The sequence below is a fragment of the Eleginops maclovinus genome, chromosome 24 (assembly GCF_036324505.1).
Source record: "Eleginops maclovinus isolate JMC-PN-2008 ecotype Puerto Natales chromosome 24, JC_Emac_rtc_rv5, whole genome shotgun sequence".
In the NCBI taxonomy this organism is placed as follows: domain Eukaryota; kingdom Metazoa; phylum Chordata; class Actinopteri; order Perciformes; family Eleginopidae; genus Eleginops; species Eleginops maclovinus.
The window spans coordinates 1,101,104-1,128,912 of NC_086372.1; the positions used below are offsets into that span (position 1 = coordinate 1,101,104).

The 27,809-nt window shown below is 46.9% G+C and overlaps 4 protein-coding genes across 6 annotated transcripts; 2 read left to right on the forward strand and 2 right to left on the reverse strand.

Moving 5' to 3' along the window:
- The first annotated feature begins 184 nt into the window (after window positions 1-184).
- Window positions 185-2,045, forward strand: si:ch211-114n24.6 (uncharacterized protein LOC795591 homolog). The gene is made up of 4 exons (XM_063877829.1): window positions 185-297; window positions 448-670; window positions 756-904; window positions 983-2,045. The coding sequence occupies exons 1-4, from the start codon at window positions 295-297 to the stop codon at window positions 1,958-1,960; spliced, it is 1,353 nt and encodes a 450-aa protein (XP_063733899.1). The 5' UTR covers window positions 185-294; the 3' UTR covers window positions 1,961-2,045.
- A 1,018-nt stretch (window positions 2,046-3,063) lies between these two features.
- On the forward strand, window positions 3,064-5,215 carry LOC134860798 (tubulin alpha-1D chain-like). Its single transcript, XM_063877609.1, is given in 5 exon segments — window positions 3,064-3,198; window positions 3,632-3,854; window positions 3,940-4,088; window positions 4,167-4,593; window positions 4,596-5,215. Coding segments are annotated over 5 exon segments (1,347 nt in total). The 5' UTR covers window positions 3,064-3,195; the 3' UTR covers window positions 5,141-5,215.
- Window positions 5,216-6,088: 873 nt separating this feature from the next.
- ptprnb (protein tyrosine phosphatase receptor type Nb) lies at window positions 6,089-20,543 on the reverse strand. Its single transcript, XM_063877608.1, has 22 exons — window positions 20,407-20,543; window positions 17,054-17,104; window positions 14,116-14,226; window positions 13,672-13,774; window positions 13,431-13,593; window positions 12,815-13,220; window positions 12,560-12,703; window positions 12,263-12,297; window positions 12,055-12,170; window positions 11,607-11,680; window positions 11,484-11,521; window positions 10,148-10,360; window positions 9,781-10,065; window positions 9,556-9,703; window positions 9,403-9,476; window positions 9,245-9,322; window positions 8,898-9,017; window positions 8,652-8,818; window positions 7,746-7,799; window positions 7,505-7,569; window positions 7,112-7,185; window positions 6,089-7,029 (listed from the first exon to the last, which is right to left on the reverse strand). Exons 1-22 carry the CDS (start codon window positions 20,483-20,485, stop codon window positions 6,958-6,960), a joined length of 2,670 nt encoding a protein of 889 aa, XP_063733678.1. The 5' UTR covers window positions 20,486-20,543; the 3' UTR covers window positions 6,089-6,957.
- Window positions 20,544-22,066: 1,523 nt separating this feature from the next.
- dnpep (aspartyl aminopeptidase) lies at window positions 22,067-27,288 on the reverse strand. Of its 3 annotated transcripts, none has more exons than XM_063877629.1 (15): window positions 27,018-27,288; window positions 26,545-26,635; window positions 25,871-25,959; window positions 25,671-25,784; window positions 25,398-25,523; window positions 24,883-25,007; window positions 24,721-24,805; window positions 24,522-24,629; window positions 24,290-24,367; window positions 24,128-24,208; window positions 23,888-24,048; window positions 23,767-23,806; window positions 23,516-23,617; window positions 22,870-23,037; window positions 22,067-22,299 (listed from the first exon to the last, which is right to left on the reverse strand). In XM_063877629.1, the coding sequence occupies exons 1-15, from the start codon at window positions 27,021-27,023 to the stop codon at window positions 22,249-22,251; spliced, it is 1,425 nt and encodes a 474-aa protein (XP_063733699.1). In that variant the 5' UTR covers window positions 27,024-27,288; the 3' UTR covers window positions 22,067-22,248. The 3 variants fall into 3 exon arrangements, with proteins under 3 accessions (XP_063733699.1, XP_063733701.1, XP_063733700.1); XM_063877631.1 differs by having other exon boundaries at window positions 26,905-27,065; XM_063877630.1 differs by having other exon boundaries at window positions 26,890-27,022.
- Between the last annotated feature and the right edge of the window lie 521 nt (window positions 27,289-27,809).

The window sequence follows — 27,809 nt, forward strand, 5'->3', positions numbered from 1 at the left end:
GCGTACTCCTCACACACTAAAACAATCCTCTGTTTGCTTTGTGACTTAAATGAAGCTGAAGTATGTGCGGGTCGGGGGTAAACATTATCCAGCTGCCGGACAAGGGGTCACTGATGTGTGGCGGGTTGCATACTGATTTCCACAGCTGAATTATTGACTAAGGTCACTCCCCGTTTAAGGACAACAAAGCTTGTTACCATAGAGTTTGGAGGCAGTATAACTACAGGAGGAGTCTCAGCACCAACAGGCAGATTCCTCGAGCAGATCCTCAGTCAGCAGCAGGAATTTCTAATCATGGTGAGCTCCTGCAGTTTTACACATTTACAAAAAGGGACATGCTTTCTGATTTTAGCCACGATATAAAGTAGGAATGTGAGTCAGCTGATTCCAGAAATGCAGATTTAATCCAGACTCGCAGTTCTAATTTCACCTCTCTCTGTTGTGCAGCGTGAATGCCTTTCAATCCATGTCGGTCAGGCCGGCGTGCAAATGGGAAATGCATGCTGGGAGCTCTACTGCCTGGAGCACGGCATCCAGCCGGACGGTCAGATGCCGAGCGACAAGACCATCGGAGGAGGAGACGACTCCTTCAACACCTTCTTCAGCGAGACGGGAGCGGGCAAACACGTTCCCAGAGCCGTGTTCGTGGACCTGGAGCCCACAGTCATCGGTACCATCAAAGATCCTTTCCTCCAGAGAGTTTGAAATTCAGAAGTGTGGCACTGGGTTTAATGTTCAATTCTTTCCATTTGCAGATGAAGTCCGCACAGGAACCTACCGGCAGCTCTTCCACCCGGAGCAGCTGATCACTGGAAAGGAAGATGCAGCCAACAACTACGCCCGCGGTCACTACACCATCGGCAAGGAGATCATCGACCTGGTTCTGGACCGGACTCGCAAACTGGTGAGTTTTTAAGCATCTACTTCACATTTCAGTTTATCCACATCCGTCACAGAGTCATGATTCATTGCTTTCCTGCAGGCTGACCAGTGCACCGGGCTCCAGGGTTTCCTCATCTTCCACTCCTTCGGAGGAGGAACCGGCTCTGGCTTCACCTCCCTGCTGATGGAGCGTCTCTCTGTCGACTACGGCAAGAAGTCCAAGCTGGAGTTTGCGGTTTACCCCGCCCCCCAGGTGTCCACGGCTGTGGTGGAGCCCTACAACTCCATCCTGACCACCCACACCACCCTGGAGCACTCTGACTGCGCCTTCATGGTGGACAACGAGGCCATCTACGACATCTGCCGCAGGAACCTGGACATCGAGCGCCCCACCTACACCAACCTCAACAGGCTGATCGGACAGATCGTCTCCTCCATCACCGCCTCCCTGCGCTTCGACGGCGCCTTGAACGTGGATCTGACGGAGTTCCAGACCAACCTGGTGCCCTACCCTCGCATCCACTTCCCTCTGGCCACCTACGCCCCAGTTATCTCCGCAGAGAAGGCCTACCACGAGCAGCTGTCGGTCGCAGAGATCACCAACGCCTGCTTCGAGCCCGCCAACCAAATGGTGAAGTGCGACCCCCGCCATGGCAAGTACATGGCCTGCTGTCTCCTGTACCGGGGGGACGTGGTGCCCAAAGAGGTGAATTCAGCCATCGCCACCATCAAGACCAAGCGCACCATCCAGTTTGTGGACTGGTGTCCCACTGGCTTCAAGGTGGGCATCAACTACCAGCCCCCCACTGTGGTTCCTGGGGGAGACCTGGCCAAGGTGCAGAGGGCGGTGTGCATGCTGAGCAACACCACCGCCATCGCAGAGGCCTGGGCGCGCCTGGACCACAAGTTCGACCTGATGTACGCCAAGAGGGCCTTCGTGCACTGGTACGTGGGGGAGGGGATGGAGGAGGGGGAGTTTTCCGAGGCCAGGGAGGACATGGCCGCCCTGGAGAAGGACTACGAGGAGGTGGGCACCGACAGTGTTGGGGAGGAAGGAGAAGAAGGCGAGGAGTACTAGTCTTAACAGAAGGTGTTAAATATCCTCACATTGTCAAGCTACAATTGCATTTCAAATGTAAAATAAAGTAAAGCTTTTATGGTAAGCGTGTGTGTGTTTCATGTGTGCTACGAGAGAAGGTCATGTCTAACAATGAGAAGCAGGGATGTTGCAGCCCCCACTTCCCTCTCATGTGTGCAGACGTTCAGTTTCTCCCACCAGCTCTGCTAAGACCAGCTGCCAGCCAGGAGGAAAACCCTGAGAAAAGAGTAACTAGGGAGACTAAATGCTCTGGCAAACATGAGTTGGTTTGTTATTACATCTCCAGGGTTACCTTCAGGCGCTGAGGTGCAACAAATAACACCCATTCATCTTCAAACAATGGAGTATGAACACAATGGCTAACTAGGACTCAAGTGTTTCAGGAAAAAACTGTTCTGAAAACCATCATTGGGGTCTAATTAATGCCATTAAAACAATGCATATTAAATCAGTTTAGGGTGAGCAGGTGATTCATAAATACCAGTGCATGTTGAAGAAGTCAAACACGATCTCTCTCAGGGTGCATGTCTAAAACATAATCCTTTCTTAATGTCTAACTCTGTTTCGTTGCATGCATCCAGCTCCTCCTCTCTGTGGTGCTCCTAACAGTGAAAACCCTCTGATGTTCTGCACAGGCAGTCTGTTAGCTTTGCATTGCAGATGGATCCTCACCACAGTGCTGATGCAATGGTGATCTGTCACTGTGAGGAGGTATTTGTTTTTACCTCTACCACTAAGGCTCCAAACGAGCCATTTGAACAGTATTTTAAATAAAACCAGTGCTCAATAACAGCCTTTCTTCATGTATTCAATCTGATGTGTCAGGGTTATGAGTCCTATCCAACAGCAGGCAACACACCTCCTGTTGGACCCTGCTCACTGCACAGTAAAAGGCCTTTTATTTAAAGTGTAATTGGAGGAGAGGCTGTGTTGGTATGGGTCATATTTCACGGCCTCTGTGCCATTGTAGCTGGCTACTCGCTTGTGTGAGAAACAGCTGTTGTTCCTTCGATCGGAGCACAGCAGTTGATCTTTTTTGTCGCGCTCCTCATCTTGCATCAGAGTACTTGATGCATGCAGCGTCTCCAGTTTCCACAACACGCTGTTGCCTAGCGATGCTGCGCTATAAAGCCGCTCGGCTGCACCTCTGACCCACACAACATCCCCAGCCACTCATCTCAGGTGAAGGAGGGACTGCTACAAGCAACGGAAACATGGTGAGGACCTTTTTATTTTACAAAACCAGAACATACCATGAGTCATACCAAATACACCTCAGAAAAGCATTCATGGAGTTCTGTGTTCTGACATAGTGTCTCTAAAGGCAGGGTGTGCAAAGGCATTGGGTTGTACAGCAAGACTCCTTCATGCCATGGTGGCTTTTGGGGGATTTTGTCAATGTTTCACCCGCTTACAGGAAGTGAGACCCACTCTTTATAGCTTTTAAATGGTTCTGTTTGTTTAGTGTGGTATCTCTGTAGCAGGGCTTGGTTGTTAGGTGTCAACAGCTCCTCTCTGTGGGAGGTACCACGAAGCACTGGGCTTCACCAATCAACTTAACAACTGTGTGTTATTTCCGTTTATTGGATTCTTTAATTTAATTGTGCTGTGTAAATGAGTTCTTGACATCTGCACCACCTGCTCTTGCAGCGTGAATGCATCTCCGTCCACGTTGGCCAAGCTGGAGCTCAGATCGGCAATGCATGCTGGGAGCTCTACTGCCTGGAGCACGGCATCCAGCCGGACGGTCAGATGCCAAGCGACAAGACCATCGGAGGAGGAGACGACTCCTTCAACACCTTCTTCAGCGAGACGGGAGCGGGCAAACACGTTCCCAGAGCCGTGTTCGTGGACCTGGAGCCCACAGTCATCGGTACCATCAAAGATCCTTTCCTCCAGAGAGTTTGAAATTCAGAAGTGTGGCACTGGGTTTAATGTTCAATTCTTTCCATTTGCAGATGAAGTCCGCACAGGAACCTACCGGCAGCTCTTCCACCCGGAGCAGCTGATCACTGGAAAGGAAGATGCAGCCAACAACTACGCCCGCGGTCACTACACCATCGGCAAGGAGATCATCGACCTGGTTCTGGACCGGACTCGCAAACTGGTGAGTTTTTAAGCATCTACTTCACATTTCAGTTTATCCACATCCGTCACAGAGTCATGATTCATTGCTTTCCTGCAGGCTGACCAGTGCACCGGGCTCCAGGGTTTCCTCATCTTCCACTCCTTCGGAGGAGGAACCGGCTCTGGCTTCACCTCCCTGCTGATGGAGCGTCTCTCTGTCGACTACGGCAAGAAGTCCAAGCTGGAGTTTGCCATCTATCCAGCTCCTCAGGTGTCCACGGCTGTGGTGGAGCCCTACAACTCCATCCTGACCACCCACACCACCCTGGAGCACTCTGACTGCGCCTTCATGGTGGACAACGAGGCCATCTACGACATCTGCCGCAGGAACCTGGACATCGAGCGCCCCACCTACACCAACCTCAACAGGCTGATCGGACAGATCGTCTCCTCCATCACCGCCTCCCTGCGCTTCGACGGCGCCTTGAACGTGGATCTGACGGAGTTCCAGACCAACCTGGTGCCCTACCCACGCATCCACTTCCCCTGGCCACCTACGCCCCGGTTATCTCCGCAGAGAAGGCCTACCACGAGCAGCTGTCGGTCGCAGAGATCACCAACGCCTGCTTCGAGCCCGCCAACCAGATGGTGAAATGCGACCCCCGCCACGGCAAGTACATGGCCTGCTGTCTCCTGTACCGGGGGGACGTGGTGCCCAAAGATGTCAACTCTGCCATCGCCACCATCAAGACCAAGCGCACCATCCAGTTTGTGGACTGGTGTCCCACTGGCTTCAAGGTGGGCATCAACTACCAGCCCCCCACTGTGGTTCCTGGGGGAGACCTGGCCAAGGTGCAGAGGGCGGTGTGCATGCTGAGCAACACCACCGCCATCGCAGAGGCCTGGGCGCGCCTGGACCACAAGTTCGACCTGATGTACGCCAAGAGGGCCTTCGTGCACTGGTACGTGGGGGAGGGGATGGAGGAGGGGGAGTTCTCCGAGGCCAGGGAGGACATGGCCGCCCTGGAGAAGGACTACGAGGAGGTGGGCACCGACAGCATCGGGGAGGAGGAAGAAGGAGAAGAGTACTGAGGAAACATCTGTAGCTCGCTGAAGTCTTTCTGGACTCCATCCTTCAGTTCTTTCTTAACAGTGAGCTATAGTGTCATGTTCATGCAAAATAAACAAACGTATTCAAATAATCATTTTGTTCTGTGTTTACTTCAAAAGGTGGAAGTTTATAATTATCTGAGCTCTCAAGGGGTTATTATTTGTACCACTGATATATACTTCTAGGTCAGGAAGTTGTACAGAGCAAAGATCACAGGTGTATCTGCCACATATAAAACTCAGCACTCATCTGATCAGTTTATTTGTTAGTCACACACCTCATCCTGCAGGTGTTTCTTTACAAATAAAGCTGGTATTTATACCTTATCTGGTAGATCAGAGGGATGAGTGCAGAATTGGTCCTTCAGCTTGTGGAAATCCTATCAAGCAGTCTCTTATTTTCACTCAAAACTTGAGAAAGGTAAACTCTTCAGCTCCAATCTTTTCCACGCTTTGCTGGTAGCTTCTCTGGATCATCAGCCATGCAGCAAACAAAACCAACCCTGCTCCCAGTCTCTCTCAGGTTCCCAGCTGACACTCATTCAGCCAGATTAACTCATTGGGCCATGCTTTCTGTCAACACTCTGCAATGTCAGAAAAAAAAGATAAAAAACGTTGACAATTAAACAAAAACTGTACAATAAAAAATGAAAGTATAAGGAGGAATAACTAAAATAACAAAGTAAGTACACAAACATAATAATACAAATACATGTTTTAAAGATCTGTAAATATTCATTATTATTATTTAAAATATATATATTTGTTGATAGATTTTTTCTGTATTTTATTCAGGAATCTGTTCTTATTTTTCAACAGATATATACATATATATTGGTCTAATAATGTGTGTGTATTTACAGTAAATTGAAACAGCTGTCTGGATTTTGCAGTGCAGAAAGACACCATTCAGTCGAGCGATTGCAGCACTTCAACACTAAAATATTTATTCAAGGTCTCACAGATACAAAATAAGCTTTCCTTGTTCTTTCAGAGAATAGCATTTATTTTTAATTTTTTTATTTCTTTTTTGACTTGCATGAGGTAAACAACAATATATCCAGTGACGTAGAATGACCTGTACACACACACACACACACACACACAGGGACGCTGTGTGTTTGTATTTTCTGCAGGTGTGTGAGGAGAGGGAGGGGAGTTACAGAGAGAGCAGGTAAACAATCACAAATCCTCCTTTTCACACCTTCACACCTGTTTCCACACCTGCTCGAACCCGACAGCAGCACAATTCAACACCCACCTTTAAGACTGGTGGTTCAGAGGTTGCATTCAGGGTGGCTGGTTACTTTTAATTATATATCCTGCAAAGACAAAGCTGGGAAGGACACATCTTTGCAGGCATCTTGGTTTTATTTCTTCCATTTTTTACCCGGCATTAATTTATATTTAACAATATTTTTTATTTTCTTGTAATTTGCAGTTTCTGGTGGTTTTATATTTTGTTAATTTAACACGGCATTATTCTCCTGAATGAATAACAAACCATGCATGTGGGTTTTTTAATCTCTTTTTAAAAAATCTCAATTGTTTTGCTTTAAATTTAAAATCACATTGGCATTGAACGCAACACGCCTGTCCCTGGACACATCACATCTGTGCCACAAACGCATCAAAATCACACCCATCCTTTCTGGCTTTAAGGCTGTCCCACAGTAAGATGTTTTCTTGGGGGTTTTTTGACACCAGGCGGGCGGACAGAGAAGCAGAATGTCGTCCTTCATCGTGATCATCATCATCATGGTGGAGAGGAGGAGGACGGCAGGAGGAAGAGGAGGGTCTCACTGCGGCAGAGCTTTGAGGATGGCGTTGACCTCCTCAGCGACGGCCGTCAGAGCGAACTCAAACTGATCCTGCAGACGGAAGAAGGAATCACAAATCATCCTTAAAACGACCCTTTGTTTTTAATTTCCACTCACTGTTGCCTTCACTGACCTTGGTGCGGACCATGCCCGGCCTCTGGTCCCGGACGTGCTCCAGGGTCGCAGCGATGTCGATCTCTTTCACACCTGCAGCGCATCAAGGACACACACACACACACAGACACACACACACACACACACACACACACACACACACACACACACACACACACACACACACACACACACACACACACACACACACACACACACACTGCATCAGTAACTTGCACACTGATGCATGCTGCAAAACTTCCAACACACACACGTACTCCTCCTCCTCTCGTCTGATTAAAAGCACAAACATAACTCCTTTTTAGTTTCATCTTCCAAAGAAAACTCCAGTGGTCGTTAGTCTTGATTTTGATCGTTGATAATGAATTTGCATACCATAAATAAAGCTCACCTTTAGCCATACGATTGAGAACCATGTCGATCAGGATGTAAGTCCCAGTCCGGCCTGTCCCGTCACTATTCAAACAATATCATAAAAACAATTAATGATCTGACTGCAAAAACTCTCGTTAATGATCGTTGATGCATATGCCTGCCACCTAGTGCACTCACGTGGTACTGCAATGCTATATAAACCCAGTCCTCTCATCTGAATAATTTGTCTAAATTGAGATGAATAACTCAGGGTTTACCTGCAGTGCACGATGATGGGGCAGGACCGTCCTCTGTAGCACTTATTCACCTTCCTGAGGAGGAAAACACCACAAATAAAACCGATTTATTTACCTATACACATATACATGGATGCTAGGTAACTTATCCAATCTAAAAATGCCACTATGATCCTAAATGTGAGCAAAGAACCAGCTAAAATAATCATTAATATGGCAGTTGAATACTTTACCCAGCATCTAGAACTGTTATTTAATTATAAGTGTATTTAGATTAAAACCCTAAGTAGTAAGCAGCAGATATACAGGGACAAACCAGCTGCTTTATTGGAGGTTTAGGAGATATATTGGGACTTCTACCAAAGCCTGGGACCTCCTGCTGCAGCCACATCAGTCCATGATCATTTTTGTGACTATGCAACTGGAGACACAAACTAGCTGCAAACCACAAGAATGACACGGACAGATATGTTCACATTAAACCAGCCGCTGACCTCCATCGCACAGGGGGGGGGCATTTCATAATGCACGACATGCTTTGTTTTAAGGTTGTTTTCCACAGTTTTAAAATGACTTTCCCCTGCTTTAACGGTGGCTATAAAACTCAGCTAGAGCCAAAATAGAGTGCAATAGGAGTCCTTTCAGTTTTATTTAATTACATTAGTTGCAGTAAAAGTATTTAAAGATTAGTTTCCTGCAGAATTATTATTTATCTTGCAAAATGATGTAAACTTGTTTTAATTGTAGTAAAGTAAAGTCTAAAATGTAAAACCACCTGGAAACTTTAACGGTTATTTTATTTGCTTGATTGACAGATTTAGGGTCTTATTTATTGATATGTCAATGCATTAACACCTCTGTGATGCATCTACTTTTTCCAGACTATTGGATGTCTCATGTTAGTTGGTGTGCAGGTGGAGGCGGTACCTGCGGAAGTCGAGCAGCGGGCGGGTGGAGGTGGGGATGCCCTGCGCCGGCCAGCTGAGGAAGTGGAACTGAGTGAGGGTGCGGGTCTCCTGCGTCTGCACGTTCTTCAGGTAGAAGCTCCGCACCAGGAAGTCGTTACACCAGATGTGCTCCGACACCAAGTTCACCTGCAGGTAGAACAACAATCAGACATGTCTCTCTCTCTCTTTCTTTTACACACACACACACACACACACACACACACACCTCGTAGATGTGGTAGAGGGACGAGCCCTCGTCAGGCCAGTAGCGGTCGCACTGTTTCTCCCCGTCCTCCACCAGAGCGCTCATCATCACGATCACTGTGCAGCCGTTCTCCCACACCATCTACACACACACACACACACACACACACACACACACACACACACACACACACACACACACACACACACACACACACACACACACACACACACACACACACACACACACACTCCAGTTAGTTACATCCTGCAATAAAGACCCATATGCATGCATGACCAGAGATAAGACCCTGAAGGAGAAGGAGTAGAAACTCAAAGGTAGACCATGAATGAGTGGAGGCCCCTCACCTGCCAGAAGTCAGAGATGGTGTGTGACAGCGGGCCCTGGGTGGCGATGTAGGCCGGCATGCGGGGGTCGTGCTCAATCTGAAGGCAGGTAGAGGGGAGAGTTACAAAGGTCCCACACATTTTTAAATCCCAGACTAAGACATTTAAGTCCAACGCACTATGGTGCTGGCGTTGATGTAGTCGGAGCGAGAAGGGTTGACCTCCGCCTTCAGCTTCACCCGGGAGTGATCATCTGCAGGAGCACACACACATTCAACAGGTGTTTCTCAACATTACCACAGAGACCCTCCCCCCAGAGCGTGCTGACTCACAGGGGGCGGACTGAGCGCAGCGGTTCTTCTTGGCGTTGGCGTCGCTGTGAGCGATGGAGACGGCGCTGGGCTCGGCGGTGTAGGAGCACAGCGCCTCCCACTCCTTCATCAGGCGGTCCTTGTTCCTCAGGTGGTCCTCCATGTAGGCCTGAGGGATGTCACACACACTCAAACACTGCTCCCATCCCATAATATGCAGTATGATGCAGAAGAGTGGGCACTGACCAGTATCATGTGTCCGGTGGAGATGTCCATGTTGGCCTGCGCCGGCTCCTCGCACCAGGACGGCGTGCTGCTGACGGAGCTCGGGCTGGGCTGAGCGCCGTCGCTGAACTGAGACGAGACGCTGCTCACTCTGGAGTCTCCTCCGGCTGCTCCTCCACCTGCAACACCGACACCAACGCCTCCTCCTCCGCTCACTCCTCCGCCCGCTCCCCCCACAGCGCCCAGGGCGGCGGCCTCCAGGCGTCCGAAGGCTCCCTTGGAGGACATGTGCTGGCGACACAGGTCCTGGGAGGCAGGTGAGCATCACTGCGTCATCACTCCTTATAGCTTTACTCCTACAGGCGGCCATGTTTGTAGTTCTCCTCACCTGGTACTCCTGGTGCGTGAAGCTGCCCCCCTCCGGCCCCAGGCCCAACTTCCGGGCGGCCAGCCGGTGGGCGTGGTGCCGCAGGCAGGCGATGGTCATGGCTGCCACCAGGACGCTGCCGATGCACGCCATGGCAACCAGCGTGGAGAACACCCAGCCGGAGGGGCGGGGCTGCACCCGGGTCGCCAGGGGCAACGCCTTCCCTTCATGGCTCTGGGATGAGGAGACCAGTACAAGGATTTAAGGAGGAGGAGGAAGAGGAGGAGGAGGAGGAAGAAGAAGAGGAAGAGGAAGAAGAGGAGGAAGATGTATTTCTTTATTTATTTCTCCTCATCGATCTCAGGAGGAACAAAAATATGCCTTTCTTTACTTCTCCTCTCTCCCCCCTTTCTTCCCCTCGTTTCTCTCCTTTCATTACCCCCCCCCCCCCTCTTCTCCTTGTGACCCCCCACTACCCTCTCTCCTCCCCTCCTCTAAGAATTGTCTCTATTGACCTTTGGGACCTCCTCCTTCCTCTCTGTGGGTCTCAGGAATGTGAGTCGCTGTGTGTGTGTGTGTGTGTGTGTGTGTGTGTGTGTGTGTGTGTGTGTGTGTGTGTGTGTGTGTGTGTGTGTGTGTGTGTTCTTCACCTGCTATTACAAAGGGGCCCTGATGGGGGTCAGTGTGTGTGTGTGGAACAGGGGAAAAGGATCATGGATGACTGAGCTACATGTGCTATAAATCAGAGTTTTCTATCTGATTTATGGAGCTAAAAAAAACAGGTGAAATAAACTTCTGTATTTCTGCAAAGGTTGTCACAATAACTGATTAGAGCTGCAGAAACTCTGGGATATAACTTTATAATGATATAAATACCTTTATAAAACGACAGCGCAATAATAACTACAGATGCATAATGACAACATGAGCATTCAGAGGCTATCTTTAGGAAATACATATCTGTTATAGAATATTTAGGAATGGCATAATAAATAAAAAGCACATTAAATCTCAGTAGTATTAATAGAATCTCAGGGGAATACAAGTCATAAAGAAGCTTCATAACTGCTCCTTTATTAATAATACTTTAGAGTTAACGAGTTTATTTCTAACTCACCCACACGTCTCCTGACTTCCAGCTGCACTCTCATGGACTCAGTGCCCAGCGATCAAGTCTGAGGTGAGACCGGCTTCAAGCAAGCTGCACACTTCCGGGACTGAATTTCAAAATAAAAGTCTTGTTTCTAGTCTTTAAACCCTAACTCATTTCCTCCAACAGAACCTGATTTAATTCCGTCCTGCAGCTTCGGCCCTAAACCCTGTTTTTATTTTCCACTGTCCTCACACAGGTACCCACCTCTCCTCCTCCGCTCTGCAGCAAGTGCTTCTCTGCAACTGCAGGAAGAAATGATAAAAATAATGACTGTAAAAGTTATTTTTTATACCAACATTTGCATGAAAAGCACAGCAGGGGGCTCACCGGATTTCTCCGCCCCGTCTGGAGCCGTGAGGTTCTTGGGTCTGAGCCTGAAGGAGATGGCAGGTCCGACCACACTGAGGAGGGGAAACACAAAATAGTATTTAAACTCGTATGTTTTGGTGTTTGTATTATTATGTTTTTGGTTATTTTTCTGAAATAAATTGCACTTATTTTCTATTATTATTCTGTGTCATATCCCTGAATTTTTGAGCAGGAGAAAAATAAGTGGATATTTTTGTCATGCTTTCACTTTGAGGGTAAAGGTGACGGGTCGTTGCCAGGTGAAGCAGGATAAACTCAGAGAATCTCTTCCACATGCAGAAGGCTTTCCTCACGTCTGTTTTTAACCTCCTCTCTTTCCCTCGTCTCTCTTCTTTAGAAATTATTATTACTTCTTAATGTCCTGCAGTCTTCCTTTGAGACACAACAACACAACATGTATCCGTACTCGTCCTTCTCCTGGTTTCCAGCTGCCGGGGGGGTCGAGTGTTTCTGCTCCGCTGCAGGTTTTGGGGAGTTGTTGGAGGACGCAGCAGACTTGTACGCCATTGCACCCTCTTTGACCTGCATGATGATGCATGATGACATCCAACAGCATGTTTCATACGTTCATATTGTACTTTCCTTAGAGTTAGATGCTTTTATTTCATGCTCACCTTCTTTCCTGCAGCAGCACCGTTCCCGTATTTATCTAATGAAAGAAAAACACCATTTAATCATCAATAAAGCAAACAAATGATATGTATTCTGACGTCATTTTAAACACTGAATGCACCTGCACCCTGATGTAATGCACCTGTTGCACATGTTTAGATGCATCTGTTACCCTCTTGTAATACAGTGTTTATCAGACATGAACCCCTCTGACAGTAAGCAGGTACCCAGGGATCTGGTTCTGACTGAGTGCATGCTGCAGGAAAGGACACTGATGTGAATAAAGAGAGCAGGGAGACCTTTGGTGAGCGTGCTGCTGAAGGAGCTCTCCAGCTGCAGCTGCTTCAGAGCGGCCGGCAGGTCCTCCCTCTGCTCGGGGGATAAATCCTTCATGTCCAGCCCATAATGATCGAGGAGCAGTGCCAGCCTCTGCAGAGAGCGCTCTGAAATGCAGCAGAGGTGCAACACATTCCAGCCGTGTTTCATCAATGCTTTATTAATGCAACCTATTTATTTATGATATATTGTTTGCATATGCTTATCTCCTCCCTCACCATCCAGTCCTGACAGGGCGTCGTACTCCTCCTGCTTCTTCTTCTTCTCCTCCTCCTGCTCCTGCTGCTTCTGCTTGCTCAGCTGAGACACCTGGGAAATGTAGTCCTCACCGTAGTCCAACGGGAAGTCCAGCTCCGGGAAGAAGGACGAGGAGGAGAGTGAAGAGGGAAATCCTGCAGCTCCTCTGTGGCGGGAGAGTGGCTGCTGAGGGGAGGAAGAGGAGGAGGACGAGGAGGACGACGACGAGGAGGAAGGGGAGGTGAGGTAAAAGGAGAGCAGGTTCTGGAGGAGCTGCTGGTCTCGGCCCAGAGAGTTTCTGGAGCGAGAGGAGGAGGCGACGAGCCGATTGTCATCCAGAGAGTTCAAGGAGCGCTCCTCCTCCTCCTGGTAGCCGTACTTCTGCTTCTACAACAAACACACACACACACACACACACACACACACACACACACACACACACACACACACACACACACACACACACACACACACACACACACACACACACACACACACACACACACACACACACACACACACACACACACACACACACACTGTGAAAACACAACTTTTTGCTACTGTTTTTCCAGTAAGTTCAGAGGACTCCCCCACCTGCGGGAAGGCGTAGGGGTCCGGCAGGGGCCTCTGCATGTGCACGGAAGACTGGGGGGAGTCCAGGATCATGTAGTCCACGTACTGCTGCATCATATCGGGGTCAGCAACCTCCTCGGGCTCCTGGACCCTCCGCTGCACGGGACCCGGGAGCCTGGACATCCTGGGGATAAAAGATGTTTGGTAAAAACGTCTCTGGATCTGGAGGTCTGTCACAGTTGTGTTGTTTAAGCTCTCTCACAGTTTGAGGGATTTCTCCTGAGGATTGGAGGAGGCGGCGGTGGGAAGGCGACTCAGCTCACGGCTGATGATCTCCTGCGTCAGGTCGTCCTGCCACGTCAGACCTGCACACACACACACACACACACACACACACACACACACACACACACACACACACACACACACACACACACACACACACACACACACACACACACACACACACACACACACACACACACACACACACACACACACACACACACACACACACACACACACACCCCATGCACGAAAAAGAAAGAACAAGCAAGACCGGCACAAATGTGTTAATGAGCATTCAGTTTAAATGGACACACTGAGGGTTAATTCACCAGTTAAAGGAATAATCCACACTCTTTGGTCAGACATCACTTCAGTTACTTATCGTCGCACCTCCGACCGACCTTTAAGATGGACTCACCCTGCACCATCAGGTCTTTGAGGACTTCCTGCAGTTTGTGCAGGACGGGGACGGACACCTGGTACTGGACGGGCTCCTGGTGAGGGGCCCGGCACTGTCCGAACAAACCGTCTGCACATCAGGAGACAAAACAACAAGTCCGTTACTGTCCGTCACAGTGACATCACAACGGAACACTGTCTTCTATTGGCTGGCGCTCCAACACATCATACGTGATGGGCTAAGGGGCGGGATATCTATAAGCGCTTAACCAATCACAATAGAGCCGACCAGCTGCACGACTATTAACTACCAGAGGGACCAGGAACACGTAAGATGCATCTGAGGGGTTTAAGTATGTCTAAATATCCTTCCACCAGGGACTGAAGCGCTCTTTTCAAGCTTTCTTCTCAATTATTTTCCTCAAAGCATCAAAGCTGACTAAAGACTGAGGCTGAGCAAGAAATACACATTCAAATATACATGAATAATATCCAAGTAGAGACACATGTTGAAGCACACACAACATACATGTTGAAGCACACACAACACACACGAAAGCTGCACAAAATACATTGAAGTGTATGCAAATAAACACAGGGATAAATGTGAGTAGGTTTACACGCGAAAAGATACACACATGCATAGAAAACCCTGCAAATACACAGTCAAGCATAGTGTGTGTGTGTGTGTGTGTGTGTGTGTGTGTGTGTGTGTGTGTGTGTGTGTGTGTGTGTGTGTGTGTGTGTGTGTGTGTGTGTGTGTGTGTGTGTGTGTGTGTGAAAAAGAAAGAAAGTGAGAGTGTGGGCTGTGGTGAGTCATCAGCTCTGTCTCTGTTCATCTCTCATCAAACACACACACACACACACAAACACTCACGCACGCACGCACGCACGCACGCACACACACACACACACACACACACACACACACACACACACACACACACACACACACGAGGGAGACACACGGTTGTCAGGCAAGTGATGTCACTGTTGTCATGGAGACGACGAGGATGGGTGCGATTGGTGGAAGAGCGTCTGACGGAGGGAGACCTTATTTACGTTGCACTCTCACTCATCTCTCACTCTTTTGTCTCTTTCACTCTACAAACACGCCACTCTCTCACTCTCGCTCACACACAGACACACACACTCTGAATCTCAAATATCATCTCACACTGAAAGGCATTAGCTGCGTCTGCTGAAATACAGATCAGGTAGAGATCGCTGCTGAACTCCTGAGCTCTGTGAATGTCTACTCACATCTGTGTATAGTACACACATACATATATATATATATACATGTATATATATATATATATGCACGATAGCTGCCCACTGCTCCTAGTACTAGGATGGGTTAAATGCAGAGGACTAATTTCACTGTGTGTGCTCTGCTGTGTGCATGTATGTGACTAATAAAGAGGGTTTCATCCTCCGATTCTATATGTATGTGTGTATATATGTATATATTAAACACATCTGCCATACATATCTGTTTATAGTACACATATCTATATATTATACATATCTGCCATATACATCTGCTATACGTAATATATGCATCTGTCCATACCTCCTCATTCAACAGTGTAAAGTATTTAAATACTCTCAATGTATTCCACATATCTATATATTTCACATCCTCAAATCTTTATTGTTGTTATTGTAAATATTCTTCTCTCTTTTTGCACTATTTTATTTATCTTGCACCATGTATGTTGAGTTGTTGGAGGAGCATGGGATATAAGATTTCATTGCCAACATATACGTTGTATCTGCTGTGCATATGACCAATAAAACCTTGAAACCTTGAAACCTTGTTGAATGTTGCTTAATATTACGCAAACTGAAATTAGATGAATTATTCCAGAGGTTGAAGACAAACTACAGATGTTTCCAAACCCAAAATATATATTAATCTTCATTAAGTCTTGAAATGTTTTCTTTTGCTCACACATTTGAGTTTGCAACCTGTTGCTCCCTCTGCCTTTCCCCCACACACTGTCATTCTTACATTTCACCACATGCACTCAGAGAAACACCGGCATCAATAATTCAGTATCAGTCTCCATGGGCTGCGACACACACACACACACACACACACACACACACACACACACACACACACACACACACACACACACACACACACACACACACACACACACACACACACACACACACACACACACACACACACACACACACACACACTTGTGCACGCCTCTTGTAATGACAGCCCCCTCATGTTTGATGAGGCAGGAGGCAAACACACGGAGGATTACAGACAGAAGACGCGTCACACTTCCTGGAGCTTGTCTCTGCAGCTGGAGCACGCCGGGATCGCTCGCTATTGGTCCGTTTGTTATTCTCGTCACGCTGCGTTCAGGGTACCGTGAATACGAGCGTCCCACTGGGGGAGAACGCCTCCCCGGATGAGAGTGTCTGAGAAGTTTTGATTTGGCTTCATGGTGTGTGAAGAGAGAGAGACGTGAATGATATACCTTCTTACAGTTCACCCTTTCATAATAAAAGTCTGTGAGGTCTCAGAGTGACCTTTATTTTGAAAGGTCGTGCTGCTGTTTCAGTGTTGGTGTTTTGTTGTAAAAACCTGATTTCTGTAGTAATGGAATAAACTAGAGAGGAATAAGGATGTCACATTAGTCCTTGTGTGATATTGTGTTGTACTCAGAGCTTCAAACTAAAAGAGCAGAGACTTTTTCATGATTTTAATTGAATTGTAACGCTTGATTTGTCGCTGTATGACCTGCAATAATAATGGTATTCCCTTTCATATGCGTTCCTGCTAGCATGCAGCTCAAAGCCCTGCTGCACCCGATGTAGTCACACTCATCCTCGTACGCAGCGGGGAAAGAAACTGCTACGTCAAAGAGCTTTCACTGACGTTTCTGGTGTTATGTTTGTCAAAGGAAAGAGAGTTTTTTTATACTCACCATCGTTGCACAGCTGATCTCTCGGACAGAGCTTCTTTTCAAACAAACAACCTGCAGACACAAAGAAATACAGACTTCAATTGAGAAACGTTCATTCAATTAGAGGCTGCAAAATAAAAGCACCACATTTTTCGCCTAAATTTCCAGCTAAAAGTCTCATTATTTGGGTATTTTTTAAAATTATTGTAATATAAATGAGGGGGATTCATGAGTGTGCATGTCACTGAATATATAGCTTTTATATTTCACATATTTTACTACATTTTTTAATAATATTGTGTCAGATTTAAAGCATAGACAGACGGATATTTGAAAAGAGATGTCATGAGATAAAATGTTTTATACTCGCATTCAAATTAAGTTTATCACCTGTTGCTTAGTGATGGGAAAGAGTGTGTGTGTGTGTGTGTGTGTGTGTGTGTGTGTGTGTGTGTGTGTGTGTGTGTGTGTGTGTGTGTGTGTGTGTCACAGTTGACCTTTCCACAGGTCCTAATCTGCAGAGTTGCTGTAAACAGCAGCAGATGTGTGTGTTGTTTGCGTTGTGTTTTCATTAAAGTTTCATGTGAATCAAACAGCAGACTTCCCTTCCTTCACGTCAGCTCTTTAAATGACAGTTTCACGAGTCCTCTAAATGTTACTGCGAGGAGATGAAAGGGTGCAGGGGAGCAAACAACCTCCAACTAATCAGGTCATTTTTGTCACTTCCACAGACTCGTTAGAGAGCTAATCACTCCAACTCGTCTCCCGATTGGTCGGGGATGCTGTGTGCTGTGGTGTGACAGTGACACAGAGGGACAGGCTGCAGCCCAACAGGAGGAGGATCTCCTGGAAACACACAGCCAGGGCAGATCAGAGGGGAGGTGTGTGTGGGTGGAGGACACAGATTAGTCATCATGTAGAGTTTGGACGGAGAGTATCTGTTGAGCAGCGCCTCCACCTTCAATGGAGACTCCCTCTCTGCATTAAAGGACTCTGTTCCTGTGAGTCAGAAATACAACGCCTCCATTAAACTCCTTCGTTTACTTCCGGAACATACTGACATCACTTTGGAACACTTCTATTGGCTAGCGCTCCGACACATTGAACGTGATAGGCTAAGGGGCGGGACTAAGTGGTTGACCAATCATATACACCGTGTGGTTGACGATCAGAAAACTCTCAAACTCTTTATAAAAAAAGCTGTAAAATAAAGTGTGCTGTAACTTTAGGATGAGTCACATCAGAACGCAGAGGCAGACCCAACGGGAACAGATTTTAGATTGAGAAATGAATGCTATTTGGAAAGGATACAACATAGATTCAGAGTGTTTACTGTTTGTATGTATTTTACTATTGTATTAACATTTTGCATTAAAAGCACACGATAAATGTTGATTATAATGCACCTCTTAAGATTAAACCAAGCTTATTGAGGTACAAAAAGGTAAAATTGGCCAATAGATTACAAAAAAGGACAGAAGAAAACTCCTAAATATGAATATTTCTTTTATTATTTGTGTATTTTGTCGTCTCTGTATTTGTACTTTTACTGAAGGCAATGAATCTAAATACTACTCAGAAAACATGGAAAAGGTTAAATTAAGAAAAAGGGGCTGACTTACGATCACCAGCAGGGTGTCGGAGCCTTTTATTGTCCATTAACTGTGAGCCAGATTGCATCCAGTCATTTTCATAATGGTGCTGCTGGCATGTGTGTGTGTGTGTGTGTGTGTGTGTGTGTGTGTGTGTGTGTGTGTGTGTGTGTGTGTGTGTGTGTGTGTGTGTGTGTGTGTGTGTGTGTGTGTGTGTGAGAGAGAGTGAGTCCTCTGATCTGTGGGCTGACGGAGGTTTTTTTAAGGTGGGTGAGTCAGACAGGACGCAGAATAGAATAAAAACCTGCGTGGTGAGCAGCTGAGTGACAGCAACACTTTATACACCATCACACACACACACACACACACACACACACACACACACACACACACACACACACACACACACACACACACACACACACACACACACACACACACACAATCCTGCTGCCCAAACACTCACTACAGCACCAAATGCATATTCATCCGCCGATACAACAATAGTCTCAAACAAAAGCACTCCTTTTTATTTAAATAAAAACTAGAATTACAAGCTGTTTTTATTTTATTGTGGAGCCTTTAACTTCCGGGACATCATGACATCACTATGTAACTCTCGCGCTCCTATTGGCTAAGGGGCGGGACCTCTCTAAGTGAAGTTGACCACTCAGCTAACCAATCAGAGCAGACCAGGCTCTGGGACGCTGTCCGCGGTCCTGAAACGGCTTCACAAGCTTTTCTGTATTTTTCTTTATTTTAATCAAACTGCCTCTTAAACACACACTCTGCATGATAGTATCCATCAGTACATGTGCCCTGCATGTGTTACTCATGTTATTAGCTGCAGGAAACACTGCCCACAGCCGTTTAGATAGACAGTTAATGCCTGTTGCTGGAGGATTTACCATCATGACAACAACTGCATTAAAACCAACTATAAAATAACTATACACCTATTACAAATCAATGCTAATACACCCCAGAGTGATGCTAAAATGTTCCTCTATTCACTGATTTACTGCCATTTAAATATTTCCAACTGTGATGTTATGTATTGGAGGGTCTCAGGGGGCTAAGGGGGTCAGGGTGAGGGCCCACAAAGGCTAAGTCTGTATTGAAATTGGGAGATAGTATATTTGTATTATAACAAATCGACTACATGCCTTTCACAGCTGCTGAGCAAGGATGATATTTCTCTTTATGGTATTATATATTAGCTCCTTACAGTCTCAGCATCTCCCTCTCCTCTCTCCTGCTGTTGGCTTTCCTCTTCTGGTTGTTTTTGTTTGTTGCAGACTCAACAACACAATGATTCATCGGAGCAGACCCTCGGTCAGTGACGCACATGAGCTGTGCAGGAAATGCAAGTTCTCCACGATCTCCATCTCTATCTGAGCTGCAGAGGGTGATGGTAGGAAATTAAAATCCCTTTCAGAGAAAATATAATAGCCACGATGTCCTTCAGCATCAGGACTCGGGTTTAGTACAGAACATTCTGGGTGGATCGAATAACTTAAAGCCCACCTTTACCACAAATTCTGCGGCATATTTGAAAGAAATGCCTCTTTTATCTCTCAGCTGTTATACCATCCTTAAAAAGTGATATAAATAAGATAAAAACCGGAACACAAAGTGCTCTCAGCTCGCTCCAAACTCGCGGATAAGTACTTCCCATCGCACCCGTCGTGATTTATGCGTCGCCCTGCAGCCTTCAGACTTCATTAAAACCGGACAGACTGTGTCAGTCTCCATCCGAGCCTGACTTCTGGAGCCTCTTACCGTGTTGGGCGGCCGAGCAGAGCCGACAGGAGGCGGTAAGCAGCAGGCAGAGAGCCGCCAAGAGACGCGGAGACCTCATGGTACATCCAACCTGCACCTTCACCAGCTCCCCATGTCTGCTGCACCCGAATGCTGGAGAGGGAGTGTGTGTGTGTGTGTGTGTGTGTGTGTGTGTGTGTGTGTGTGTGTGTGTGTGTGTGTGTGTGTGTGTGTGTGTGTGTGTGTGTGTGTGTGTGTGAGAGAGAGAAAGAGAGACGAGAAGAGTGAGGTGTGTTGTGAGGAAAAGGCCCACAGGAGGCGCCACACTGCAAGAAATACCGAAGGACTTCAGCCGAGGGAACACAAACTGACAGAATAATGAGGATAACTCATATTTTAATTAAGTGGAAGAGAAAAACCACAAAGAAGAAGTCGAGCTGATCTCAACCTAAAACTGTAGAAGTGTATTTAAAAGGTATTATTTTATTTACTTATCCTGTTGTTTTTCAGCTGCAAAATGATCCATCCATCCATCCATCCATCTTCTCCCGCTTTTCCGTCAGGGTCGCGGAGGTAACAGCTCCGGCAGAGAGCCCCAAACTTTCCTTTGCCTGGCCACATCAACCAGCTCTGACTGGGGGATTCCAAGGCGCTCCCAGGCCAGCGAAGACATATAATCCCTCCACCTGGTCCTAGGTCTACCCCTCGGTCTCTTCCCAGCTGGACGTGCCTGGAACACCTCCCTAGGGAGGCGCCCAGGTGGCATCCTCACTAGGTGCCCAAACCACCTCAACTGGCTCCTTTCAACGCGAAGGAGCAGCGGTTCTACTCCGAGTCCCTCCCGGATGACTGAACTTCTCACCTTATCTAAGGGAGATGCCAGCCACCCTGCGGAGAAATCCCATTTCGGCCGCTTTTATCCGCGATCTCGTTCTTTCGGTCCTGACCCATCCTTCATGACCATAGGTGAGGGTAGAAACGAAGATGGCCCAGTAGACAGAGAGCTTTGCCTTCCAACTGGTAACGCTCCACCTCCCGCACAAGCTCCGGCTCTTTCCCCCCCAGAGAGGTGACATTCCACGTCCCCAAAGCCAGCTTCTGTCGCCTGAGTCTGGTCCGTCGAGACCCTCTGCTTTCACTGCCACCCTTCTGGCAGTGCACCCGACCCCATCGTTGTTTCCCGTAGGTGGTGGGCCCGCAGGACGGAGAAGCGGAGGTGTTGCTTATTTGGGCTGTGCCCGGCCGCTTTCACGTGTTATTCATGAGGTCTTTTTGAACCAATCTTAGTCTGGCCCCTTACCTGAGACCAATTTGCCATGGGAGACCCTACCAGGAACACAAGGTTCCAGACAACACAGCCCCCAGGTTCATCGGGGCACACAAACCTCTCCACCACGATAAGGTGCTGGTTCTCGGAAATCAAAATGATGCTATAGATAATTTAATCATGTAATTAATTGTATTCTTTATGTTTGTCTGAATTTAGTTTTCTTTCCTAATTTAAAACAGGTTTCATCAACACCTCTGACAGTCAGCTGTGTTTTATCACACTCCTTCCTCAGATAAATACTGAGATTAGTAAGTCAAAGTCAAGGACTGATCCCTGCAGTGTGCAGGAGTGTGTGTGTTTTAAAAACAGAGGTGCAGAAAGTCTAAAAGAAAGGAGGAGAAAAAACAGAAAAACCTTCAATATTTTATTATTTTCTAATCAATTTCAGGTCTGAATAACAATCTGGAAGTGCTCCTTAAGTGCAGCAAGCTGAGGAACCGTTTCTACGAGAAAGGATTTATCATTTCCAACACGTCTCGATTCTGTGCGTGGAAAATGACAGCCTTTGTGTCCGTCAGTGATTCGCCACAGCTTTAGTCGACAACCAGAGACTTCCTCAAGGTGGGGAACAACTCAAAGAAGCCCTGCAGGAGGAAGCAGACAGGAATGGGGTGAAATAAAAAGAAAGGAGAACAAAATGATCTACATGATGGAAGAAGAAGAAGAGGAGGATAACAAACATCTCGATCCTCTGAACACACAAGGTCCGTGTTTTAGCTGCCGTTTGTTTGTTTTAAAATCCTATTCCTTAGCTTGAATCTTTTCAAAATAAGCATTTTCCAAGACTTTTTAAGAAGCCTGCATTCCGTGTTTTCCTTGGTTATTGTGTAAGGAACATGCAAAAGGAAGAGCCTTAAAGAGCTTCTAACACCCCTAAAGTGAACTGGCATTTGGCGATTATTTGCTAAATGAATATCGTTCAATTGTTATTTTAGAAACAAATGCAAATCACAAGTGTTGACGTCTCGCTTTCTCCAAAACGCAAATATATATCATCTATAATCACAAATCCTCACCTGAAGCTGACTGTTCTGCAGTTAATCTGAGCTTCATGGAGCTCTGTCAGAGGTGTTGAATCCACTCTTTCTTCATTTTAGAGGATTTATAAATATATTAACAGACATCATTGTGCCTGTTTCGGTGGCGGGCGTTACCTTGAAGAGGCTGGTGCTCTGCAGGACACTGGAGGTGCAGCACATCTCTCTGATGGAGTGCATGGAGAGCTGCGGAGCGCCGATGTCCACCACGGGGATGCCGAGACGGGCGGCCAGGATGGGTCCGATGGTGGTGCCACAGGGGCTGTCGTTACGCACCATCACGTCCTGCAGGGGGAGGTTGAAGGTCAAACTCTAGAGGATTATTTACTAATGTACAGTAGAGACTAAATACTGATATGTCCCCTTAAAGAAACAATGAACTACCTTTCAGCTTTACCTCCCAAACCTCTTGAACTCAAGAGAAACACATACGAAGAGTTTGTGCAGGTTTCTTATCTTTATTAAGGACATCCCAAAGTAACAGCTCCTCCGGTGTCTCTGCACTTATTAACCGTGTCTAAGCTGATCATCGCTGTGACGTGAACAACCTTTCTCAGCTCCAGATCCCAGTCTCAGATAATTCAGAGGTTTTGTTCACAGCAAAGGGGAAGGATAATTTATGCATCATGCTCCTTCTTTCCTCTTCTTCGGGGCTCCTTCTGTGTCGTTATACTCGTCACACTTATTTCTTTTTGCTATGAGATCTGTGCAAAGATGCTCAGTCTGCAGACCAGTCATTTCTTGTCACACACAAACACAGTACCTGCAGAGGCACGTTGACCTGTCCTGCGACCTCCCTGATGACGGAGGCGGTGACGGCCGTGGTGGCGTAGCGCTGGTTGCTGTTGAACTTGATCACTGGGCCCTGAAAGGAGAATCATATTAATATAAGTGAGGCTAAGTCACATTTATTATTACACTATCTATTCATGCATTCATGTTGGCTTTAACGTTATAAAACAGTCCAAAATTCAGAAGAACGCTCACTAAAAAAACTGAATTTAATCTCGTCACCTTGTGGAAAGCTGGGCGATGGTTCTCCTCATGTTTCTCCCTGAGAAGAAAAACAAAAAGCTGTATAAAATAAAATTAAGATATGCAGATATATAGTGTGTGTGTGTGTGTATACACTGACTGGTAGTTTGGGTGCACGGCGTGGGCCATGTCGGCGCTGATCATGAAGGAGAGTGGCGCCGCCTGCTGGAAGGCCGTGAGGTTGGAGGTGGAGGAGGAGAGGCGGCTGAGGATGAGCTCCGTCAGGTTGGACTGAGCACCCTGAGCGCTCTCTGAGCCCACCTGCAGAACACAACATCAGAAGGTGTGCATCATTTTCCCACAGGTACAAGGAAACAAAACATCCGACAGTGACTCTCACCTCCTCGTTGTCGTACAGCGTGATCATGCGGACGTTGGGATCTTTGGACAGAGAGTCTCCGGAGCAGGACTCCAACAGAGCCTGAAGGAGAACAGAGTCAGGCCTGTTGTGGTTTACGAAGTGAACAACAACAAAACAGAACCAAGCAATACATGTTCTGACCTGCAGGGAGCAGTAGCAGCTGTGCAGGTTGTCCAGACGAGGAGAATAAATGAACTCTTCGTAGATTCCTCCCAAGGCCTGCAGAGAGGAGCAGAGGAGGAGGAGCAGATACAAATCGCAAAAGGCACTTTGAAATGAGGCTTTAAATAGGAAATAGTAGTCGTAGTATCCCTGCTGCTTTAGAGGATAAATCAGATCCAGGAGACAGGAAGTGGTTTATCTGCAGACTCACCGCAGGCTGAGTGTCGGCGAGGCAGAGCTCAAAGTCCAGCAGAGCTTCAGGCTCCACGCCAAGCTCCGAGCAGAGCAGCTTCACCAGCGCGGGGTGGTGCTTCTCCGCCTGGGGAGGGAGAACACAACTCCCGTCACCAGATCTGCCGTCTCATGCAGTTAATCACTCTGGAGAAATGTCTTGCACGCGTGTGTTTTACCGTGTTGGTAGCACAGGCAGGATCACCGGAGGAGGCACAGCCCGTCTCCAGCTCCTCCTGCACTACGGTGGCGATGATGGGCACCCTGACACACACACACACACACTTTAAAATGAACTCTACTCATGTATGAAAGTCTTTAAAGTTCAGTAGCTCACTGACAGGTGGTTCTCCTTGTTGGGGCCGAAGGAGTCGTTCACGTCCCTCTGCAGGTGGATGGCGAGGTGAGGGATCCTGAGCAGAGGCCGCGAAACGTGGAACAAACGCTGAACCAGACGCCCGTCACTCTGTGGGAGGAACACACACACACACACACACACACACACACACACACACACACACACACACACACACACACACACACACACACACACACACACACACACACACACACACACACACACACACACACACACACACACACACACACACACACACACACACACACACACACACACACACACACACACACACACACACACACACACACACACACACACACACACACACACACACACACACACACACACACACACACACACACACACACACACACACACACACACACACACACACACACACACACACACACACACACCTCCTTAAACCTGCAGAGATTGAATTGCAATTTTTCCGGTAAAACTGCATTAAAGATGTGATAGATGAAATGTCCGTACCTTGACGATGACGCGGCCGGCGAGGGTCAGGTCGCGGTCGAACCAGGTGTTCCAGATGCCGCCGCCGTAGCACTCCACCCCGACCTGCAGGCAGCCCTGCTTCGTCCGCTTAGACCTCGGCTTCACCTGAAACACCAAGACAATATTCTTCCATATCTCATCCAACAACACATGCTGACTGTTGAGTTTAGCTGAAGAATATTCAGACTCTGGATGAACAGTAAGAAAAGTTCAAAGGTGGTGATTGACAGGTGGATGTGGGCGGGCTCTCACTCTGAGGCAGGGGCTGTCAGTGTGCGCTCCGATCATAGAGAAGCCGTTTCCGGGCAGGAAATGTCCACCCACAGCGAAGGCGATGAGGCTCGAAAAGTTCCTGGTCACAAAGTACTGAAGACGGCAGAAGAGGAGGGGAATCAAATATCATGATTTAAATTCAAGAGTCAGCTGACTGTAGATTATTATCTGTGGCAGACCTTGCTGGAGGGCTTGATGTCCCACTGCTCGGCCTCCTTCAGCTCGATGAAGCCGGCCTGCAGCAGACGCCGCTTGCACTCCTCCACCACTGCAGGAACAGAGATCATTAAAAACACAGATGTTTATTGGGTTTATATATGTCAGTGGTATCTAGTTCCCAGTCCATCAAGCTCAAACTGATGGACTGAGGGTAAGAAAATGAACATGTCCTGCAAATGTTTCCGCATTATAAGAAAGCACACACACTTTTTACTAACATAAACACAGTGCACTTATCATTGCTTATGCATGCCCACTGTGAGACTGCACAGGTCAAAGTGCATGTAGGACACATTATGAAATGTCTTTTCCATCTGCACATCTTATCTTATCTCGGGCTCAAAGTCGTCTGTTAACAAGAACAGAGACTTCATGCTGACACTGCTCATCTTGACTTACATTAACTATAATGCTTGATTTTGTGCAGGACTAAAGCTGCTGCCATTTAACGAGCACCAACACAATTAAATATCGTAGATTCATTTATATTTACTCACATACATACAGGGTTTGAATGCATGACTGTTAAGAGCTGTTTTAGAAGGTCTACCTCGGTTAAGGATCCAAACACACACAGTCATTCTTAAAATGTGGAAAAGTAAAGGACATTTCTTCATTTGTTTTTAGACTTTACCATGATATGGAGAGACTCCTTTGTTGACAAACTGCAGGAACTCTTTGGCTGCAGACTGCACGGCCTCTTTGGAGCTTTTCATGATGAATGACTGAGAAAAAGAAAGAGTCACAAGTTCGCCAGAGGGAAGTGAGACAGCAAAGCTAGCGGCTACAAATTACAACTTCGGCCACGTATCGCGAGATTTCAGCCTCTATTGCTGTACTTTCCGATCGGCTACGAATATTTAAATTACGATAATAACAACCAATCTGAAAGTAGTAAAATAACACGTAGCTTGCAGCTTGACTTTAAAGCACAATAGCCAACGCTTGTCCGATAAAAGACACACCGGTGTTTGTCTACCTTTCGCTAGCTAACCTGCACGGGACTTCTGTCTCTTCTTCGTCTGCGAGCAGCTCCAAACACCTCCGCATACCACTGAGACACGATGAGGATGTTTGAGACACGATAAGGATGTTTATGACACTCACCTGCATTAATTGCACCTTCAAACTGTGAACTTCGGCAGTATCGAGAGGCAGGCACAGATTAGCAGAGAGAGAAGCTGTCTGTTTTCCAGCCACAGTGACGCCCAGCGGCCAGGCGGTGTAATTACACCTATTGTATTATTTACAGGCCTACAGGAGTATCAGTTAGTCTGTTTTACATATAATCCTTTAAATGTTAAGTATGCTATACTAAAGAAGTGCAGAGTGAAAGTTTAGCACTGCGTTAATCTGACATATTGTTTTGTGTATGTACAGATGTGTGTATATACGTTTATATGGTATATGCATCTGATTAATTTCAAGCACACCGTCATTATTGCCTACTATATATATATATATATATATATATATATATATATATATATATATATATTCTAAATTATTTATATTGTCCTTTTTTATTCTTCAAGTCATTTGATTCGTATCTTTTCTTTTGAAATTATTTTTTATGTATAATATATATTTCTAACCTATCTCTCTATCTCTGTGTCTTTTTGACTCATGTCAGTTTATTTTTTTAATCCATCACAGTGTGACCGCAGGAACCGGCCTTATATAGTCCTGAACGTCATGGAGGGGAGAAGAAGAGGAGCGCCTGAAAACGATGAAGAGATGTTTATATCAGCTGTCAGCGAGCGGAGTCTTGAGGAAGCACAGAAGGATGAACACACACACACACACACACACACACACACACACACACACACACACACACACACACACACACACACACACACACACACACACACACACACACACACACACACACACACA

Coding starts and splice junctions, on each gene's coding strand:
- si:ch211-114n24.6 (XM_063877829.1), top strand. Junction 671..755: donor CCTGGAGCCCACAGTCATCG/GTACCATCAAAG, acceptor TTCCATTTGCAG/ATGAAGTCCGCACAGGAACC. Junction 905..982: donor TGGACCGGACTCGCAAACTG/GTGAGTTTTTAA, acceptor GCTTTCCTGCAG/GCTGACCAGTGCACCGGGCT.
- dnpep (XM_063877629.1), bottom strand. Junction 25,960..26,544: donor AGGAGTCTCTCCATATCATG/GTAAAGTCTAAA, acceptor CTGTTCCTGCAG/TGGTGGAGGAGTGCAAGCGG. Junction 23,807..23,887: donor GCCGTGCACCCAAACTACCA/GTCAGTGTATAC, acceptor TTTTCTTCTCAG/GGAGAAACATGAGGAGAACC.
- ptprnb (XM_063877608.1), bottom strand. CDS start 20,485: ATGAGGTCTCCGCGTCTCTTGGCGGCTCTCTGCCTGCTGCTTACCGCC. Junction 12,298..12,559: donor CAGCAGCACGCTCACCAAAG/GTCTCCCTGCTC, acceptor TTCTTTCATTAG/ATAAATACGGGAACGGTGCT. Junction 9,018..9,244: donor CCATCTCTGACTTCTGGCAG/GTGAGGGGCCTC, acceptor GTGTGTGTGTAG/ATGGTGTGGGAGAACGGCTG.